Source organism: Myxocyprinus asiaticus, chromosome 10 (genome assembly GCF_019703515.2).
Source record: "Myxocyprinus asiaticus isolate MX2 ecotype Aquarium Trade chromosome 10, UBuf_Myxa_2, whole genome shotgun sequence".
In the NCBI taxonomy this organism is placed as follows: domain Eukaryota; kingdom Metazoa; phylum Chordata; class Actinopteri; order Cypriniformes; family Catostomidae; genus Myxocyprinus; species Myxocyprinus asiaticus.
The window spans coordinates 46793483-46815922 of NC_059353.1; the positions used below are offsets into that span (position 1 = coordinate 46793483).

The 22440-nt window shown below is 36.3% G+C and overlaps 1 protein-coding gene across 2 annotated transcripts in view; it reads right to left on the bottom strand.

The window, feature by feature from the left end:
- Nucleotides 1-228: 228 nt before the first annotated feature.
- Nucleotides 229-22440, bottom strand: part of cers6 (ceramide synthase 6) — a 57512-nt gene continuing 35300 nt past the window's right edge. Inside the window, exons 7-11 of one of the 2 annotated variants that reach the window (XM_051709607.1) lie at nt 16040-16168; nt 13437-13543; nt 9808-9964; nt 9242-9265; nt 229-6472 (exon numbers count right to left, since the gene is read on the bottom strand). In XM_051709607.1, coding sequence (XP_051565567.1) covers nt 6323-6472; nt 9242-9265; nt 9808-9964; nt 13437-13543; nt 16040-16168 — 567 coding nt within the window. In that variant the 3' untranslated portion in view covers nt 229-6322. The remainder of the gene's footprint in view (nt 6473-9241; nt 9266-9807; nt 9965-13436; nt 13544-16039; nt 16169-22440) is intronic. The other variant, XM_051709608.1, reaches the window with a different exon arrangement.

The following is a 22440-nucleotide window of genomic DNA, read 5'->3' on the forward strand; positions in this document are numbered from 1 at the left end:
GGGTAGATGGATAGACAGAGATGGATGGATAAATCAGTAGACGGACAGACGGACAGGTATAGATCCTGTATAGTTTTAGATAGCTACAGACAGACAGATGGATTCCCAAGTTTGTACAGTAACATTATGTTGCCAAAAATATAAGATGATGTAGTAGAGCTACTCATGAAGAGTATCTAATCATGAAGAGATAATGACACACCCCAAAGAATAAAAGCACCACAAGTGTTTTGGTCTGTCGTGTTTATTTAAAATACATGGCAACGTTATTCATTAGTACCGCGGATAATCAGATATTCCAGAAAAGGCAGAGAATACAGTTTACATTTTTTTTTTCTTCTTTGCCTTGTTTTGACATCAAATGTAAACCACACAACACAGCAACCTGTCTGCAGTGCAAATGAGACTACGGCTAATTAGCTGCAGCACTTCTCCAGCTGTAACAGACAGTAGCAGCGACCTGCCCAACACTCCATTGTAAAAAGCATCAAAAACACTCAAACCAAAAGCAGCTAAATAATCTGCCAAACAGCTTGGCTGAAAGATTAAAGAAAATACTAAAGACCTGTGGAAAGTATGTTTTCATTCTGAACTCAAAAAGCAATTATAAAAAAGCACAAAACCAGACAACATAATAACAATAATACCAGTGTTTGGTGCCACTCATTCGACAAAGTGCATGTTGGTTTCAAATAGTGTTATAGTTAGTTTTTAAGTTTGATTTGATAGATTTCAAAATCTCATATGTATCTTATTTCTGAAGTGTAAACAAAGTAATATAAGCAAACCGTATTCATGATGAGCCTGAAAGTACATTAAATATATTTGGAAATATGACTGGTATTCAATGAGAAATGATGACAAAAGTTTGAATAAATTAGGTACATTTCCTAAACTTGAGTTCTAATACAATCATGGGGCATTAGATAAGATAAAACACCCGAACTGATGGTAGAACTCAGTTAGAAACCGATAAATAACTAACTTTTGCAGTTTCTTTCAAGTGAAATACAAATTCCATTGCAATACTTTCCTGGAAAATAATGCTGGAATTTTAAAAAAGTATTTCCAAAGGTGCTTGTTACCTCTACAACGTTCTTTAAAAAAAAAAAAAACTTCTCTTGAAGGTTTAAATCTAAAGTGTGTGATTTTAATGGGTTTAAATACCCTATCTTATCCCAGCTAAACATGCATAGATAACTATAGGCTATTTGTAGGTTGATTTCCTCAAAATGTAAACTCTGACTCTGTGGCGCTATGAAACCATTGCTCTGTTTGTTTGAGCATCCCAACCAGCCCACCACAGCAACATTGGTTCAACCAACAGCATAAGTTTTGGGCGGGACTATCTGTCTAATCAGTGGGAGGTAGGAGGAGTTTTTGGGAAACCTGCTGGAAAACAGTCATTAGTTTCGTAAGTTTGGTGTCACTAGAGGCCCAGTAGTTACACACTTCAGTTTTAGGACTTAAAACTCAAAATTCTTCCATAGTGTCCCATTCATCCTTTAGGACCTAAAATAAATCATGATCACAGAACACTGACATAGTTAACGATGTACAATAGGTGAAGGAATGCGAGTGATCCATGACTAGTCAATGGTGATTAATTTAAACGATTGATTGGCTTTGAGGATACTGACTTCCCCATTTCAAAACACAGTGCTGGTGCCGGTGCCCGGCTGAAAGATCTTCACACCTCTCTAGGAATCAGGCCACGTTTCCACCGACTTGAGTTATTGAGGACGCAACTGACTACAGCCACGTCCGCACTAATACGTTTTTGCTTAAAAACACTTTGATTTTGCTTCGATTAAAGGAATGTTAAGGGTTCAATACAAGTTAAGCTAAATCTACAGCATTTGTGGCATAATGTTGATTACCACAATAATTAATTTCGACTCGCTCCTCCTTTTCTTTAAAAAAAGCAAAAATCGAGGTTACAGTGAGGGACTTACAATGGAAGTGAATGGGGACAATGAAAGTCAACGTGGCCAATTTTTGGAGGGTTTAAACAGAAATGTGAAGCTTATTATTTTATAAAAGTACTTACATTAATTCTTCTGTGTATTATTTGAGCTGTAAAGTTTAAATCATCATTTTTACAGTCGTTTTAGGGTTTGTTGACATTACATCATCATGCTAACGAAGTTGTAAAATTGGCTATAACTTTACACAAAAAAGGTTTTTTTTTTGTATCTTTTTACATTTACACATATATCCTTTATGTCTTGTGACTATACTTTTGAAAAAGTGAGTGTTTTTACATTAAAAAAAAATTGGCCCCCATTCACTTCCATTGTAAGTGCCTCACTGGAACCTCGATTTATTTTTTTTATTTTTATTTTTTTAAAGAAAATACATTTTTTGTGGTAATCAACATTATGCCACAAATGCTTTAGGTTGAGCTTAACTTGCATTGAACCAAGAATATTCCTTTAAGCCTCCCCTTCATGGAAGAAAAGTGTTAGTCTCCATTTTCGGTAAAGAAAACAATCTAAAACGCCCTCTAGTAGGGCATAATCTAGAAAAAAAATAAATAAACAAATATGTTAAGAAAACTGAAAACGTAGTTCTCAACCAAAAATGTATTAGTGTGGATGTGGCTTACATAAACGGTCACTACATAAACTGCCCATAAACTAACCACATCGTGGGCTTTTGTTTTAGAGTCTAACTCTTCCATTTTAAGAACATATTTAAACAATAATTAATGTTTGGATCGCCAAGTGAATGCACATCGCTACATACATCGGGGGTTTGACGTGTAGAGCAACTTTCTAGTTCTAGTTTGGGCACCAGCTCCGGCACCCTGACAGTCGAAAAGGGGTATTTACTGTATGTTGAACAATGCTTTTTAAAAAGCAGCACGGAAAATACTAATTTTTATAGACAAAAAAAATAAATGAATACTACTGTTCCCATGATACCAGAATACATGACCACAGCAGCATGCTCACATGATTATGAAAGAAATACCTGCTTTAAAAACAGTGGTTCTCAACTCGCTTTGCTTCAGGAACCAAATTTTAACTGGCAACCCAACACATTTATTTTTAATGTTTACTGTAGTCCAGGTCATATTTTCTTTTACCTTAGTTTTGTTTAATTTTCAAATATGACACTTTAAGGAATAGTTTGTGTATGACTTTCTTTCCTCGGCAGAACACAAACAAAGATTTTTAGAAGAATATCTCAGCTCTGTAGGTCCATACAATGCAAGTGAATGGTGACCAAAACTTATATGCTGCCTTTATATGCTTTTTGGAGCTTCAAAGTAATCCCTATGTCTCCAGTGGTTAAATCTAAGTCTTCTAAAGCAATACAATTGGTTTTGGGTGAGAACAGACCAAAATATAAAAAAAAATTTCACTGTACATCTTGTCATGGAGTCTGATTTCAAGTTTGATTACACTTCCTAGTGATTGATGCATGCATAGAGTGCTAGATGGTGCTAGGAAGTGTAATCGAGCTTGAAATCAAGCCAAGGAGACTGCTGATGTCAAGATTTATAGTGAAAATGAGTTACATTTTAGTCTGTTTTCACCAAAACCGATTAGATCACTCCAGTAGACATTGATTAAACCAACAGAGTCCTATAGATTACTTTTATGCTGCCTTTATAGGCTTTCTGGAGCTTCAACATTTTTGCATCCAATCACTTGCATTGTATGGCCCTACAGAGCTGAGATATTCTTCTAAGTACTATGGTACAACTATATTTTTTTACATGCACCATGGTAGAACCAGTGGTGTAGTCAGGGCCATATGCATGTATACGCCGGTTGCTTACTTTTACCCAGGGCTGTTTGCGTATAACGACTTCTAAGGATCACTATTTGCACATACCCACTTGTTTTGCTGCTTCAGAAGTCCATAATCTATTGTCGTGTTAGTTTCCTTTTAACTGTATTAGATGCTGTTTTGTGAAACTGGAGATTCTTTGTTGTAATTGGTGCATTATCACTTGAATTTTACCATTCCCTGCCCCTGACAACTGCTGTCACCGCCATCATCGACTGAGGGAATTTAAGCCAGTTAGTGGAGAGAGAGTCACCTTCACGCTGAAGCAGTATCAGGTAAAATTAATTAACAAAATATGCCAAACGTCCCCGTAATAAAGGGAAAAAATTGGGTTCCATATGAAATCCATACGCGATGCCATTTGTCCCATATTTTAGCGTCACACACCCAAACTGCTGAGAATGTTTCACAAATTGAGAGAAATGGACCTGAAACACACACACACCTTTCTCGTGAGTTGTGTGAGATATCAGATGTTGCTTTACATGTACGCTAAACTTGACAGAAATGGCTGGGGGAAAGTTCAGTGACGATCAATCAGTGGACGTCTTCTGTCGTGTTTTCTGTCAGAAGCAAGATCATTTTGTCAAAATCATATAGCATTCGAGTGCATGTTTATTGTTTCCCACCATTGTGATTTTAGAACACCAGTAAACGCACCTGTTCATGACATGCCATTACATTTTATTGCATATGTCAGAGCTCGTTCTGGCAGAGAGAGAGAGAGAGAGAAGTAAGAAAAACTGCATTACTGCATTAATTTAAAATAAAAGTACAGTAGTACAGTTTTAGCTAAAACACAACATGATTTTCTTACATTTCCCTCAAGATAAACACTATTTACTGCCAAAACAATGACACTAATCCAATGAGAAATACACTATTTTCATGTTAAGCCTTTTCTCTCTCTTTCTCACTTCTTCCTGGTCGTTGTATTAAAGTGTTTTTCATTGTAAGTTTAGTAGGGGACGTTCACACTAAACGCGTTTTTGCTTCCGTCTGCGCAGTTTTTCAAAGTTTAGCAGCATCTCGCGCAGGAACGCCTGTGAATATGGGTCATTCCTACAATTCTGTATCATTTAAGTCCCCATTACAAGTGTGTGTGGTATTTATATTGTTTAATTTCACCCGATTACAATTTTGATAGGCTTGTTAAAAAGAATAAACTTTTTAAACAACTGAAATCCTTTTCTATTGCACTGTGTCGCTTCCTCATGTCCCAAAAACTGCACGTCAAACATCTTTGACAGATATAAATGCTAAATCATTGGATTTCTATCTGTTTCCCCACATACAGTTAAGAGTTTAGTGTTACATTCTCTCATTAACATGTATTCATTTGTAGTAAGTGTGTCATTTTAACACTGATAGGAGGTTTTTTGTGTCCCTTGATTTATTGCGCACCCTGTTATGTCATGATACCATTACCTTTCGTTGAAGATATATGTTAGGAAATGACATCACATACACTGGAGGTGGACATCAGCCATTCTGCAAAATTACTTAGTTAAATTACTGAGTTATTTGACATCTATTACTCTATTGTTTTATTTGTTTTTCTTTATTTTGTGGTGTTAGTCATATGTGGTCAAGCATAACATGTCCACCCTATTATGGGAAGATATATGGAGAAATTACTATAATTAAAAAATGTCAATATAAAGTATTTATGTTAACAGAAATAAAATCATAAATATTAGTTAACAAATATGTTTCCTAGAATTCAATCACAGACCATGTAGTGGCTCATTTATCCACTGAATGTCCACCCTGTTATTGTCCACCCTGATGCTGCCCATTTAACTGGATGGACATCTGAATTTTTTAGTAATTTAGCTTGACCAGTATGACTAATACAATCTTTAATATGTCCTGTAATGATGAAACATGAAGAAACTTGTAAAAGTGTTTAATTTTGCAAAAGTTTCAAAGCCGGAATGTCACCGAATTGTAGGAATGACCCATTTACGATATGTTCGAGTTGCAGTTCCGCAGCTCCCTATACGCAGATTACGCAGTCTACAGTAAAGCACAGTCTATAGTAACAGACGAAATATATTTCTCTTCCATTTTAATAGTTTATACTGTAAGCCTATTTATTACTTTGCCATCCTAACTATGATAACTATGAATAGTTGCATGTTATTATTTGCATTTGGCATTGGTTTTCCCCCCTGCTCTCCGCAACCCAATCAGAACAGACCCACCAGTTGAGAACCACTGTGCTAAAAATCAAACAGCCAGCTGCGCTTGAATCTAAAAGGTGCTGTGATAACTGATTGCCAATGATTTCTGCAGAATAAACAACCCACAAAACAAAAGCAAATGAACAAACAAACAAAACATAAAGGGGAAAACATCTGGGGGGATCAAGCGAAAGCCAACAACCAAAACAGAACCGCATTCACATTATTGAGAATTTCCAGAACTGAACTGGTAATGTTCATGTTTTGACACAACAGAGTGTGATGCAGGTTCCATCTGCAGTCTGGGACCCAGTGAAATGTCCACAGCTGGATAGTTAATGTTCATCTGGACAAGGGGACAAGGACAGGTATCCGTTGGTGCCGTGGGCCCCGTTGGTCCCGTTAGTGTGGTGTTTCTGAGAGGAAGGCACAACCTCATCTTCATCAGAGCTGGACTCAATGTCACTGCGGTCATCCTTTGACACCTATAAAGGTCAGACACAGTTATGATGACCAACTGCAGAAAGAGCACACTACTTAGGTTGCTGTGGATACAGTTGTTGTGGATTCTATGACTATTTATTCACCCTTGTGTCATTTCAAACTCATATACTGTTATTTTTTCCATGGAGTACAAAATCTTCACACAGCTCTTGTCCACACAATGACAGTTCATTCAGATGCACCGATGTATCAGCTGCCGGTATTTATCGGCCAATTATTGACTAATTTAAAACCATCGGCATATCGGTAATGAGCATGAAAACACTGATATGAAAAAACAATGTTTTGGTGTTTATAATTAATTAGAAACTTAGTAAAATCTCTGTGAATTCAAATGCACAATCCAGAAATAATAACAGCCACAATATGCAGAAGGGTTGGCACTCCTAAGAATATTTTTATCCTTTCTCGTTCTCAAGTTAATACGTAAAAATGCCATAAATGCACGTGACAGTTGTGAAAGCAGCAATTACCTATACACGATGAGGGAAACCATCCAAAAAGCATAATGGAAATTATATATATTGGAAATTATTTATTCTTAGAACAGTAAAAAAGCTTCTGTACCTCTTTATGAGGCATGTCATAAAATATTGATTATATCGATTATTAATCAGCTGTATTTTATCAATATATTTTTGAGGCATCGAAATATTAACATCAGCCGACATTTAAATCAGACGCCTGCTTTCCGTGCATTCTCTCCAATTCACTCAGTTGGGTGTCTGCTGAATGTCTGGTGTTATAGCGTTGGGAGACATTATTTAACATTTACTGAAACAGGTCGCAAGGCACAGGTATCACAACATAGGACGGGTATTTAATTGCTCCTTGCACAGGATGCATACACACAAAAGTCACAAAGGTTTTTCTACTTCTTTAAGAATGGAAGTGACGTTGATGAGTTTGCAGGTTAGTGTATGAAACTGGTGTTACTGCGCAAACTGAACGATTAAAAATGATTATGCTATTTCTCTATATGTATCTTTGAAGAGGTTTCATTCAAGCTGTCAAACCACAAAAAGACAAACTTGTAGCTGAAAATACATTGTGTAGGCTATATGAAAGATACATATACACAATATATCATCCACTGATGGCTAGAGTAAATAATCTTTGTCCTTTGATAATGATTTGGGTCTATGCGAGTTGCGCTCCGTGGCACTTCAGATTTTTGAGCAGCCTTGAGAGACCACAAGAGTGCGCGTTGTTTGTACCTTCATAGAAAATAATTATTTCGAATTTTAGAACCCGCCATGACATCCGGCTGACACGTCCGGTGTGCAACCCCCTTTAATTTACCCTGCCTCTCACAAAACAAAGACTATTGTGCAATGGGTAGCCCTGTTTATATCTGAAAAAAATCCCGATATACAGTATTTCGATAATCATCGGGAAAATCTTCCGATTATCGATGTGTGAAAAAGGCATCAATCCCAAGCCTATTCTTTAGACATGTACATTTTTAAGCATTCCTGGGTAAAGCAGTGATCTGATGACAAAATATCAGCCTATAGATTTTTTGTTAAAATCAGTGTCGGCCTAAAATGTTCATATCGGTGTTTCAATCACAACCCTGCCATAAATGAGTCCATACAAGTTGTCTGTTCTATTGCAAGTCTTTTTGGCTTTTTGTGAGGATTAGAATGAAATTAAGGAGGTTTTTTGCTGATAATCTTTCCTTGCACTGAAGCTCTGAAATATTGAGAAATATATTGATGTTGCATCAAAGTGCTGTGTTTTAAAAATGTATGAGATTTCAGAGCTTCGGCGGAGGTGCAAATTATCAGTAAATAAGTAACATTTCAGTCTGTTCCTCTCACAAAGCTTTTGTATGACTTTAAAAGACTTGAGAAATATTGTACGCAAGTCATATGGACTAATTTTATGGTGCTTTTTGGTCTGTTTTGGAGCTTGTCATCATTTTGGAAAAGAGCGGCATGAGGTTCTTCAAAAAAAAATCATTTGTGTTCCAGAGAAAAAATAACAACATACAAGTTTGGAAAGACATGAGGGTGAGTACATGATGACAGAATTTTTATTTTGGGTGAACTTTTGCTTGATTGAGTCTTGAGTGTCTGTTACATCGTTGAGTTGAAAACAAAAGCAATGTCATTCTCACAATCTCACCGACATCCTTTTAGTGACATCACAACAGTGAAATTGCTAGAAAATTATTAGAGATTGCACATCCATTTTAATGGAGAATTAGCACATTGTGGTATATTTGTTTTCTTATAACCGACATTTGGCTGGTGGTTATCAAGGCTGATTACACAGTGGCCTGGAATACTCTATTCTGATTGGTCAATGGCGCCATCTAGAGGTCTGTTATTACTCTGTAACAACCGCAGCTCCACGTATCAGACCACTCACCCGGGTCATTGTGAGCCATCTCTCCTGCTTCTTTGATCACTGTGCGATCTCTTCAAGTAATAAAATATTTTCGACTCAATCAATGTTTCATTTCCATTATTTGTTTATTTGGCAGATGGTCATTTTCACAAAAAGAAACCTCCAACAAACTCCGCAAACCGGAGGTTGATTTCAGCTGTTCAGCTATTTCTTTCTCCTCCACTATGCGTTGGGGTCCTGATCACCCTGTCGGGGTTTATTGTGCGATAACAACCGGCTGACTGTACATTATCCCTTACTTAATTTCCTTCTCTGCCAATATACCTGTGAGGACAAGTAACTAACTCCTAAATACAACTCTGATAAATCTCCTCTTTTCAATCACTCCTACTTACATGTAAAGGATTCCATTTTCCCGCCTTTGATGGCAGCAGTGAAGAAAAAGACAGAAAAAGCACATAAAAGGAGGTATAAGGCAAAAACATCTTTGCTTACAAATAGGACAGTTACCCATAACTAGTTTGAAACAACTTGAAACGCCATTTTGCTTAGGTGAAGTCGTATTTTAGAGAGAAAAACAAATGTTGAACGAGACTCAATTTTATCCAAGTTGCTACATATTGATGACAAATTACGAAGACAAACATTTGCTCTTTGGAATAACCGTGAATTGTACACAATAACTCCAGAAATGTGTTAAAGTAAATGTGGGCAATATTGATTGTAACATTGACTTTTAAAGTTCACTCTTTAAAACAACACATTCTAAATGCATATTTACTGTTTACACGCTTCACAAGCACACCAGTGATAAATAGACATAATAACATAACGAAGAGTTACGAAATCGGTCAATTTACCATGGCAAAAGTGTTTGCTAATGTAATGGTAAAAGATGAAAGACCCATTCAGATATCCCCAGCAGTGAGGGTCAGGTGTTGTTTAATAGAGTGTCTCTCACCTTGCCTCTGGAAATGGCTCTGCAGGTGATGCGTACTATGAGATAAGACCAGAAGGTGTGCAGGGCCTGCAGCAGTACGAGGAGCAGGTTAAAGACCCACCAGGATGGATACGGCCCCACAATCTCCCAGCTCTCAAACAGAGTGCTATTTAAAACCCTGCAAAAACACATACACATACAAAATAGAAATATAAGATTAGGCAAGTTTAGGGTTGACACAATACCAACATTTCAGTAGTGGCTATTTATTTTAATAACTGTATTTAATGAACTGGACAGGTGCATTACATCAAACATACACTTACAATCTCTTTAGACAAACATTTTTAGTAGAATGAGGCGTACGTACAAAAGAGCTCTCTGACTTACATAATGGCACTGTCATAGGATGCCACCAGTAACATGATTTACTGAGTCTGGTAGGGAAGAAATTGACTGCCCTTAACTGCAATTAACACCAGCTCTATAAATGTCATTCTATTATCTTTACATAATAACATGATAAGATAAGAGACTTCTAAATCTATAGTCAAATTAAGCCATGCAACATCACCCACATAAACTTTTCCACTGATGTTTGAATACAATCGCAATGGATGATTAATCCAATTTGCCTAATGCCATTAGAATAACAACGAATACAGCACAGCACTGCTCCTCAAAAGCCACAGCACAACACTTAGAGAAGGTGAGTGAATAGAACATCTTTCCAGCTCTAAATGATTAATGAGGAAAACGAGTGGGAATAGCACAATGACTCATTCTAAAGTAATATGAATAATGGAACTGAAAAATCTACAGTAGAGAAAGTTCTTGAAGAGGGAGTCTAGGAGTCAGGTCCTCGTTTTCTGAGTTCAGTTATTTACAGGATTGACAAATTCGGGTAGCGACAACCACATTTACATTGGCCACATTCAGTGCTTAATTTGGTTTTTCATCACAGGTCACTGACAAAAAAGGTTGTCTGAGGTGCTAAAAATGTAAACTATTTAAACAATTCTAGCTTAAACATGTCAAGCTTGTAGAAATGTAATATTTGTGTCCATGTTGGTTTCAAACATTTTTGAAAAATATTTATAGCATTTTTTTACGCCGCTCGGGTTGATTTAAATGAGACCACTTCAGCACTGGCATCAGACTCGAGTCCCGGGTTGAGCCAGTTTCGTCCCGTGTGTTAGCAGGTACGAACAGGTAAGTGTTCTGCTTGCACACAGCTCCTTTCCCCTCCTTGAGGGGATAACGTGCGCTTTTTTGGTCCACGTGAGCTCCCGGGACCAGCGAACCCTGGATGTCTTTCTTCCCCCATCACCCTGCGGCAGGCAAATTCGGCGGAGGAATTAGATGCCAGACCCAGTACTCGTGAAGTGTGCCCTTTCAGGTCAGCCCCTGTACTTGGGATAGGTGCTCCATATGTGGTGGTTCCTTGTCGGTAATCCCATATGAGGTATTTTCCACAGTACGGTTTCCCTGACGGTAAATCTGTGTCTTCCCTTGGGCGGAGTTCTGCTCTGCCACCAGTCGCTGCGCATCTAGAGCATCTCCCTTCCAGGTAGGACCTACCACGGGGACTTCTTTCCATGTGTGGTACTTCCCGGTTGGTAAGTCCATGTGATGTATTCTCCATGATAACCTCCCCTTCTGGCACGATGTGGCCTCTGCGGTCTGTCTTTTTTCCATGGGAAAACCTTCCCCGGTGCGAACATATCTTGGTCCCAGCTGTGAATTTTTCATTTTCAAAGAGGAAAAGAGAGAAAAGTCAAAACGGCTGAGGTGATCTATTCCCATTTTAAGTACATCTTGTCCCCCCCTTGGGGACGAGGGACTATGCAACTTATCTGGGGCATTGGGAAGGTTACGACGGGGCTGCGTGCACTTGTTACTAGGCATGCAGTAGCTTGCCTGCATCAGCACCGCCGATCCGCGTAACACAGTTCAGCTGGTTGTGGCATTTTGTATAGGGACCCCTAGTATCACTACATCGACACAACGTCGAGTGAGTGACAGATAGGGAACGTCTTGGTTACTGTTGTAACCTCTGTTCCCTGATGGAGGGAACGAGACGTTGTGGCCCTCCTTCCACAACACTGAACTACCCGCTGAAATGGCCGGACTCTGTCTCGGCTCCTCAGTACAAACCTGAATGAGTGGTTGCAAGCCATCTCCTTTAATACCCGTATGTCCGGGGTAGTGGCATGCAAATTCCACTCGGCAATTCTCATTGGCCTTTTCTCAAATATCAGAGGTGTTTGGGGCTCCCAAGTTCGACCTCTAGTGTCACTACATCGACGCAACGTCTCGTTCCCTCTTTCAGGGAACGGAGGTTACAATAGTAACCAAGATGGTTTACCATTTTATAATTAAATAATGTATTGTTAGAGGTTTTTGTTTATACTGATAGTTCAAGTATCGGATGACAAACATTTTTATCGTTCTATCCCTAGTATTTATTAATCTTTGTTAATGTTAGTTAATAAAAAAACATTATTTTTCATTGTTATTTTAAGTTAGCTCATAGTGCATTAACTATTGTTAACAAATACAATTTTTGAATTAAAAAATGTGTTAGCGTATGTTGAAATGAACATTTACCAAGATTAATAAATAAATGCTGTAAAAGCATTATTCATTGTTGGTTCATGTTGACTAATGTTCTTAACTAATGTTAACAAATGTAACCTTATTTAAAAGTGTTACCACAAAATGGTATTTGCATAGTAAAACCATAATACCCACAAAATTATGGTTTTTATTGCCATAGTTTTCTTTTTCCTGTACTATCACTATGGTTTCACTACGAATTTTATGGTTAAAAATGGTTACTGTAGTAAAACCATGTTAAATTTATTGCGAGTGAACGCAAAACTATTTCAGAACAAACAAATATGGATCTGTCCTTTTAAGATGCTCCGTAATAATAGGATAACAAGAACTGTATCAGATGTTACAAAAATAAAGAATTAATTACGAGGGCATTTTTTTGTCACCACATTTTTAATTTCTGGGCATTTTTCTCATTTCTGGTGGCATTTTTACCCTGAGCCCCCCTTAATTTCTGACCCTGGTGTACACAACTTAAACATTAATTTCAAAAATGTTTTCAAACATATTTTTAAAGGTAAAAATTATATATATATATATATATTTTTTTTTTTTCTCATATAAGAAACAGAATGGCTACAAGCATGTTTGTTACACCATCTGACTTTGATTTGGTTGACAAAAGGTTTTCAAATATTAATAATATTAAAAAAATAATAATTTAAATATTTGATTAAAAAATAAGTATAAATAATAAAATATTATTCCAAACTACTAATGCCAACATTTCTCTCTCTCTCTCTTTTTTTTAGCTCATTCTTATCCACATCTCTACACTACTCCTGTAGCCATAGTATCTATTACTTTGCAACAATACTGACTGAAGGTGTCAAAACCTGCAACGAAAATGCCGCATGATAGATCATTTCAGATTAACATATAAAAAAAATCTCAAAATGATGTCTGAGAATAGGTTGAGAGGTGTTTGAAGTGTTGTCAGACAGCAGCGTGTACATTATTAACACAATGTTAACACAACATATCATGTGTTATTGACAGGACTACATAGAGAGAAGTGAGATGTTTCTTACCACACAGGATATACTCCCAATCTGGAACTGATGAACACCAGAGCAAACATGATGAACAGAATGTTGCACAGTCTCTGGCACTTGGCATAGTTGGCCATTTTAGCAGCCTACAAACACAAACTTACATCATGACTTTTAACAACAGGATGCATACAACTAGCTTGAGCAACTTTATCTTGAATGGACTGTATAATGCAACCGATAATATAGACCATGTTTTGGAATTTTGTAAGTTGGATCAAATCCGATCTCAAATCAATGCTTGTTTCTGTAGGAGTACTGTAAATGTATCAAAACAAGCAGCATTTCTTTGGCCAACATATGTTTGTCATGATCTTAAAAAACAAAACAAAAATTTTATCATATATTATAAAATTATATATATTTTTAAATATTATAAAAATTATAATGTAAATGGTAAGTACACTAATAAATAGCATTAATAAATAATATTAAAAAATATACTATATAACAAAATAATAATAAAACCATATATAAAAATATATTTTCTGTATGCTGGACACTTGTTGCTTTTCCTTCATTGTCCAGTCCAACTTATCCATAAAAAAAATAAAAAATAATATATATATATATATATTTATTTTTTCAGAGTTGTAGTCAGAAGTTTACATACACCTTATCCAAATACATTTGAACTCAGTTTTTCCACAATTCCTGACATTTAATCGCAGAAAATATTCCCTGTCTTAGGTCAGTTAGGATCACTGCTTTATTTTAAGAATGTGAAATGTCAGAATAATAGTAGAGAGAATTATTTATTTCAGCTTTTATTTCTTTCATCACATTCCCAGTGGGTCAGAAGTTTACATACACTTTGTTAGTATGTGGTAGCATTGCCTTTAAATTGTTTAACTTGGGTCAAACATTTTGGGTAGCCTTCCACAAGCTTCTCACAATAAGTTGCTGGAATTGTGTCCCATTCCTCCAGACAGAACTGGTGTAACTGAGTCAGGTTTGTAGGCCTCCTTGCTCACACACGCTTTTTCAGTTCTGCCCACAAATGTTCTATCAGACTGAGGTCAGGGCTTTGTGATGGCCACTCCAATACCTCGACTTTGTTGTTCTTAATCCATTTTGCCACAACTTTGGAGGTATGCTTGGGGTCATTGTCCATTTGGAAGACCCATTTGCGACTGAGCTTTAACTTCCTGGCTGATATCTTGAGATGTTTCTTCAATATATCCACATAATTTTCCTTCCTCATGATGCCATCTATTTTGTGAAGTGCACCAGTCCCTCCTGCAGCAAAGCACCCCCACAACATGATGCTGCCACCCCCATGCTTCACGGTTGGGATGGTGTTCTTCGGCTTGCAAGCCTCACCCTTTTTCCTCCAAACATAACGATGGTCATTATGGCCAAACGGTTTAATTTTGTTTCATTAGACCAGAGGATATTTCTCCAAAAAGTAAGATCTTTGTCCCCATGCACACTTGCAAACTGTAGTCTGGATTTTTATGGCGGTTTTGGAGCAGTGGCTTCTTCTTTGCTGAGCAGCCTTTCAGTTTATGTCGATATAGGACTCGTTTTCCTGTGGATATAGATACTTGTCTACCTGTTTCCTCCAGCATCTTCATAAGGTCCTTTGCTGTTGTTCTGGGATTGATTTGCACTTTTCACACCAAACTTCATTCATCTTTAGGAGACAGAATGCGTCTCCTTCCTGAGTGGTATGATGGCTGTGTGGTCCCATGGTGTTTATACTTGTGTACTATTGTTTGTACAGATGAACATGGTACCTTCAGGCGTTTGGAAATTGCTCCAAAGGATGATCCAGACTCGTGGAGATCCCAAAATTTTTTCTGAGGCCTTGGCTGATTTCTTTTGATTTTCACCTCCAATTGACTCCAATTAGCCAATCAGAAGTTAATTACCTAAAGGCTTGACATCATTTTCTGGAATTTGCAAAGCTGCTTAAAGGCACAGTTAACTTAGTGTATGTAAACTTCTGAAACACTGGAATTGTGATATAGTCAATTAAAAGTGAAACTATCTGTCTGCAAACAATTGTTGGAAAAATTACTTGTGTCATGCACAAAGTAGATGTCCTAAACGACTTGCCAGAACTATAGTTTGCTGATATGAAATCTCTGGAGTGGTTAAAAATTAGTTTTAATGACTTCAACCTAAGTGTATGTAAACTTCTGACTTCAACTGTATATATTTGCAGACATGTACTCTTGACATTTTCTCAACCAACTTCTTGAGGTATCACCCTGGGATGCTTTTTAAACAGTATTGAAGGAGTTCCCATCTATGTTGGGCACTTATTGGCTGCTTTTCTTTATTATTTGGTCCAAGTCATCAATTTTTTTAAATAAAATTTTAGTTTTGTAATGAAATAAATTAATATGGTGCCACAATTATATTTTTGTCTACAAAACTAATTTCAAACATTTAAGCATACACCTTCAGATCAAAAGATTTTTAAGATCACGAGAAATATTTCAGTCAAGTGTTTCAAAACTTTTGACTGGTAGTGTATGTGATACAATAATATTACACACTGCAAATTGACCATATAATAAATGATGACAAATTCAAACAGAATACACATAATAAATAGAAAAAGAGCAGATCACCTCCAGGAGAACATCAGCAGCATCATGCAGACACATGATGAGCGTTCCCACTCGAGCCATGTTATTCACATATGAGAAGGTTATCAGAGAGATCGTTGCCACATGATGTAGCAACATGAGCAGGAAGTCCTGCAGGAAGTCACACGGACAGATTGTCAACATAAATGTTATGTTCATTTAATTTTAAATTTGAATGTTTATGTAAGCAAGAACTGGGTCATTCCTACAATGCAGTATATTTTCATGTCCCCCACATAAATGTCTGGATACATTGGATAAAAAATGTATAAAATAAACAAAATGTAAAGATGGAAATCATACGGTATTAGTTCAAATATTTTATGTATTTATGTAACAAAGTATACAGAAAATAAAAGAACAATGTAGTCCTAATGACAAAAAGTTCAGATTGTTTTTCAATAAAGAGTGTGAAATGAAAATTGTTCATCAAAAAAGTGAAAATGGAAAGAACAAATTATTATTATTATTTTTTTAAATAACTTTTTTCGTGACATGAAGTGGGAAAAAAATGCATTTAATATTTTAAAAGTATTTTGTTTTAATAAAAAATAAAAGTATAACATATACCTATTACACCTGATAAATTGTAGGTAAGTGTGTAAAACATCAGCTATATATAATCGACAAAAGATAAAATCGTAAAGTTTTTTTACGCAATACATTCTGATCTTATTTGCAAGATATGGTGGTGTGCAGGATTTTTTCTTTTGTCTTTAATAAAAAACTTTAAATATAATGTTTTGTTCTTCGATCAGATTATGGGGGGGGGAGTTGTTCTTGTTTTAAAGGGGGATGTGACCAAAAAAAATTGAGAACCACTGGCCTAAAAATGACCTTTAATGACATCATCCTCCAGAAAGCACTGAGCCCCTAAAGGGTCAAGGTAGTGGGGAAAAAATTAGTTGGGTGGGGGGAAAAAAATAAGCAAATGCTTTTGCGTTCTCTCACAAAATGTTTTTTTTTTTTTTTTTTTTTTTGCGTGCTCACGCACAAGGGCGTAGGTTTGGCTTGAACATTGGGGGGCTGCAGCGTGAAGCATTTATATGTTTCCATTGATCATGGTATAAATATTGGTCTCGCAAAACTTTTGCATTCTCTTGCAAATAATTTTGCGTTCTCTCACAAAACCTTTGCGCTCTCTCGCAAATTATTTTGCGTTAAATGTGCATCATAATTACAGTCTTCTGCATGCTCTCCTACGTGTATTCCAGCATTATTCCCGTTTTTGAGTTCAACAAGAAGAGAAAGCCAGTGCAATGAAAGTGTGAGGCCCAAAAGACAATACTTCGGCAATGCACAAATCATAATCTTCAATTTATGATTGTGTGAAAATAAAGACAACACAGTTAAAATTACATTAAATGCGAGTGGTCTAATTGAAATGGAATGCTGTGGCGCACAACTGAATTGCATATTATTATTGTTTTTGTCGTTGTTGTGATGGTGGTTCCCTCTCCATTAATAAAACAATAAATGCTTCATTATGTGTGATGACTGAAGGTTTTGGACTTTAAAATAACTGCAATTCGAAACTCACTTTTAAAGTTTGGATCAACCCTTTAGTTTAGTCACCATGATTGCTCTCCCTTCAGAGTGCCCTGTGGAGGTATCATTTATGCGGTTTGGTACATGTCAGTGTTGAATGACTGACTCACTCATAACACAACTGACGCCATCTGCTGAAACATGATAAATGGCCACATAAACATACATGCATATAAAACAATAGTGTATTTTTGAGCATATAATATTAAAATTCCATTTTGCCTGTAGTTTGGGAAAACATGCTACATATATAATTTCTTTTTAGCATTTGTAGCATTTTTATATATATATATATATATATATATATATATATATATATATATATATAATTAAAAAAAAATTTTTTTTATATGCAATACAGAAAGGAGTCACTGTATCTTCTCACTCTTTACATGTTTACAAGATACAGTTTTCCACAAAAAGTAGGCACCGGCACCGGTCATCTCGACTTCTTTCTCATAAATGCAATAGCCTGCAGAGCATTCAGGAGTGGGAATGCATATACGAGAGCACAAGTTTTGCAAGAGAACTCAAAATAATTTGCGAGTGCACGCAAAGTTTCTCAGGGGAACGCAAAGTTTTGCGAGAGAACGCAAAAGCATTTGCTTATATTTTTCCCCACGCCACTAATGTTTTCCCCACCACCTTGTCCCTTTAGGGGCTCCGTAAGAAAGTATCATTAAGCATTAGCAATGGATTTTATTAATTCTGTAATTGATAAAATAGCAGAAATAGGGATCATAATATCAACATTTTAAATGATCCAAGTTTCAATTCACTTTAATCACTGTTCCACTTTGTCAATTTCATTGTCTTTGTGTAAATAATCAAGTGAAAATTAATAAAGTTTACGTGCCTTGAGCTTGATAAGAGCATATTTTTGAAAGTCTGATGTACTCTTTTAAAGATGCAGAGTTGAAAATATACTGCATAACAGCAATGACCCAAATTGAGTTGAACTCTTTGTTAGGAGCAACACCATGTTCCTATATGTAACCAACTGCAGTGTTTTATTCACTTATAGTTTGTGCAAAACACTCAACATGAAAATGATGAAACTTTGATCAAATCAGAGGTGAGCCAGACTCTATTCTCATTGAGGGAATCCTGTTGAAAAAAGCTGCTTAGACGTGATGTGTTGCGAGCTCCACTGTTGCATCATGGCATTGTACAGAGTCAGCAGAGCAGGTTAATGATGGTGAAGAAGATGAGGTGGAAGCGCAGTGGGACGAGAAACAGAATGGAAGCATGGCAAACCAAGAGAGAGGGCAGTGGACATCCTCAATGTGTGCTGAAATTTGGGCATGGAAAAAACTGAAAGGAGAAAGGAAAGAAAAACTAGATTTGCATTTCCTGAAGGAAATAGATCAGTGCTTGCAAGACAGGAAAGCTATAGTGTTTAAAGAGCACCTATTATGGTTTTTCAAATATTACCTTTCATGTAGTGTGTTATATAGCTGTTTGTAAATGTAAAAAAGTCTGCAAAGTTTCAAAAATCAAAGTGCACGACAAATGGAGTTATTGACTCCCAAAAGAAAGAACCGATTCTGAACACCTGAAACGAGTCGTTAGTAATTCCAGACTTACTTCCTGTACTAACCTACGTAATTTGGTAACAAAAAACCCACCTCTGGTCTTCATTGGCTGCTCGCGAACAGTTTTGACCCGCCCTCAAACACTACACTAAGCGGTAGACCAATCACAACAGACAGGGACATCTGACCAATCAGAGCAGAGTAGGCTCTCTGAAAGGAGGAGTTTAGAATGAATCCTTTAGAACGGATTATTGATCGAGTCGTTTTTGACACTTGGAAAAAAAGGTAATGCTGCAATTTAAATTATGAGCAAATTACAGTGTTTTTTGACCTTGGATGCATGTAAATCTATTGTATGAGACCTTTAAAACAAAATCAGGCACGTTTCAAAACCATAATAGGTGCACTTTAATTTGAGTTAAGTTTATATTGTTGCTCTTGGATCTGCGCAAATGAAATGCCTCCTCAAAGTCACTTTGCCGTTGTCATTACATCACATTTTCACAATATATACATGCACTAGACGGAGGTCTTTGATAGATCTAAGAAAGAAATATTGCGATGACGTCACTGTTGTCAGTTTTGAATGGCAAACATTCTATCAATGCAAGTCAATGTGCGATTGTAAAAAAAAACAAAACAAAAGTAATCTAAACTAACAAATCGTGTTTTAAGTAGTTCTTAAAATGAAAACTATGCCGTTGTGAAGGATTTACAAGCAGCTAATGAAATATATATTTATATATTTATTTATTAAAGATAATAGTTTTTATTTGATCTGTAAAAAATCATTTAGACTCATCCCTCCTCTTAAAATAAATAAATAAAATAAAATAAAAAGATCGAAGTTACAGTGAGGCACTTACAATGGAAGTGAATGGGGCCAATTTTTGGAGGGTTTAATGGCAGAAATGAGAAGCTTATAATTTTATAAAAGCACTTGCATTAATTCTTCTGTTAAATTGATTTGAGCTGTAAAGTTGTTTAAATCATCATTTTTACAGACATTTTAGGTTTTTTGACATTGCATTGTCATGATCAGTGAAGTTGTAAAATTGGCTATAACTTTACACAGAAAAGGTTAGTAAGCAATTTTATCACACTAAAATCATGTTAACACACATACTGTTTATGTCTTGTGGTTATACTCTTGAAACAGTGAGTATTTTAACGTTTACATATTGACCCCATTCACTTCCATTGTAAGAATTTCCCCTTTTGATTTGTAACTAGTAGCACCTAATAAACAAGCAAAAAAAATAAATAAAAATGCTTTTTTCTAGAGCAAATCATTTTCCTAAAAATGTATGTCCACATATGTGTACAGCGGGACTACGTTGAGAAATTTTAAATAACAATAAGCTATAGAAAGCTAATTTTTAAATCAAATTGTTTATTATGTTTCCAGGAGTGTTGGTTATTCATGTTATTCATGTTACATCAGAAATTAGCATAAATAATTCTGATTTAAAGTAATGTCCAGCATCATCCAATCACTGCCAACCATGTTAAAATAAAATCAGACATCATAAATTCTGACTCTATGTACTGATTATCATTGTCCCAGGTCTGCCAAACATGTTGAGTGGTCCAAACATCATCTGTAGCCTGAAACTGAACTTTTGGTCGAATTTTAGGATTGAATGCACTTAGCTGCATAGAGAGCTACAGGATGCTCCCTTGCTCCCTATTTATTGAATGACTTAACCTCCAGTGTGCTGTCTGTCTTTACTGGTCTCAGAATAGTTCGAAATGCACCTTATTTTCATCCTAACTCCATATAAAGCCTCTGAAAGCAACATTCTTCAGCTTTTGGATGAACCCATTTATTCTCAATGTGAAAATGCACAGTAAATATATAGGAATGCATTAACTAATGTTAATAAATAGAACCATATTGTACAGTGATAAAGTAAATATAACAAAATGTTTATTAAAATGAAGCAAAATTACCCACAGATGTGATTCAAAATAACTAACATGTTTTTTTACTTTTGAGGAAATGCGGTACAAGTTTCCACATATGTGGACATCACGTTTATCAGGGTGCTGGCACGCAAACGAAACTAGAAATTCTACTCTTTACAACCAAACAGGTTTCAATAAAAAAAAAAAAAACATAGACATTTCTTACCAGAGGCACTTTTGTTGGCTCTGTGTCCATAAGAGTGCTTCAGGGAAATCGACGGCATGTTGTTGTGCCATGTGACTCGGTGCGGCCGAACTTAACCCTTTAAATGACAGTCTAGGGTCTTGTGAACAGTATTCAGTTGGTTTTTATTCATTTAAATTATGCGTTGCATATAGCGAAGCCAAAATACAATGTCCACGCATGTGGACGCAGAGTCACACGAGATCAAAGAAAAGGAGGATGAGTCAAAATAAATGTTCGTGGTAATCCACATTATGCCACAAATGCTGTAGATTGATCTTAACTTGTATAGAACCCAGAATATTCCTTATAAAAATTATGGCGTTCCAAAGGATTTACTAGCAGCTAATTTATTACCAATGTTAGTGGCATCAGTTTTACTTAAGCAGCCCCTTTCTGTTATTCTTGCACGTATTGTGTGAAAATTACCAACTTTGCATGGTCATGACATCAAATTTGAAAGATCGGATATCCTGTATCTTTATACAGACAAGGTCAGTAAGCGATTCTATCACACTACTCTTATGTTAACATGCATTATGTTTAATTCCTGTGGCCATACTTTTGAAAAAGTCATGTTTATTGTCTGGCTCGGTGTAAACTTACTTAAATGAGTTTTCTGACTATGTACCTAAGAAAGTTTGAATTGCGTATGTATGTTAAGCAGTTCAGGTTAAATGAATTGCACATGTTTAACATTTAAGAACAAACACTAAACCAGAACGTAAGAAGAATATCAGTATAGTACTGCCTTGCAAACCCTGTAAAAAACAAACAGAAAACATGGCAACCATCAACAGAGAAATGAGAGAGGGGGGAAGTGTATAATGAAAGAAAGAAAATCGTGCGCAGACTGCAAGTGCTAATTGCGATTTCAAAGAGCCTTTGAGAGAATCTATCCACCTGTTTAAACAGAGTCTGAGAGTCTCATGCATTACACCAGAAAACAAATAAGCCTTCAACACGAGTGCTCATGACAGCTGAGGGAGAGCACTTTTACACTGAGAGGACTCCAGTGTAATCAACATGGGAGAATTACAGAGCCTGTGGATCTGAATACAGCTTTTAAGACCGCTGAGGGCAGTCCGTGGATTTAGTTGTTTAGATTTGCATGCATTTAAATAAGATTTGTTTAGGGCAGCTGCATG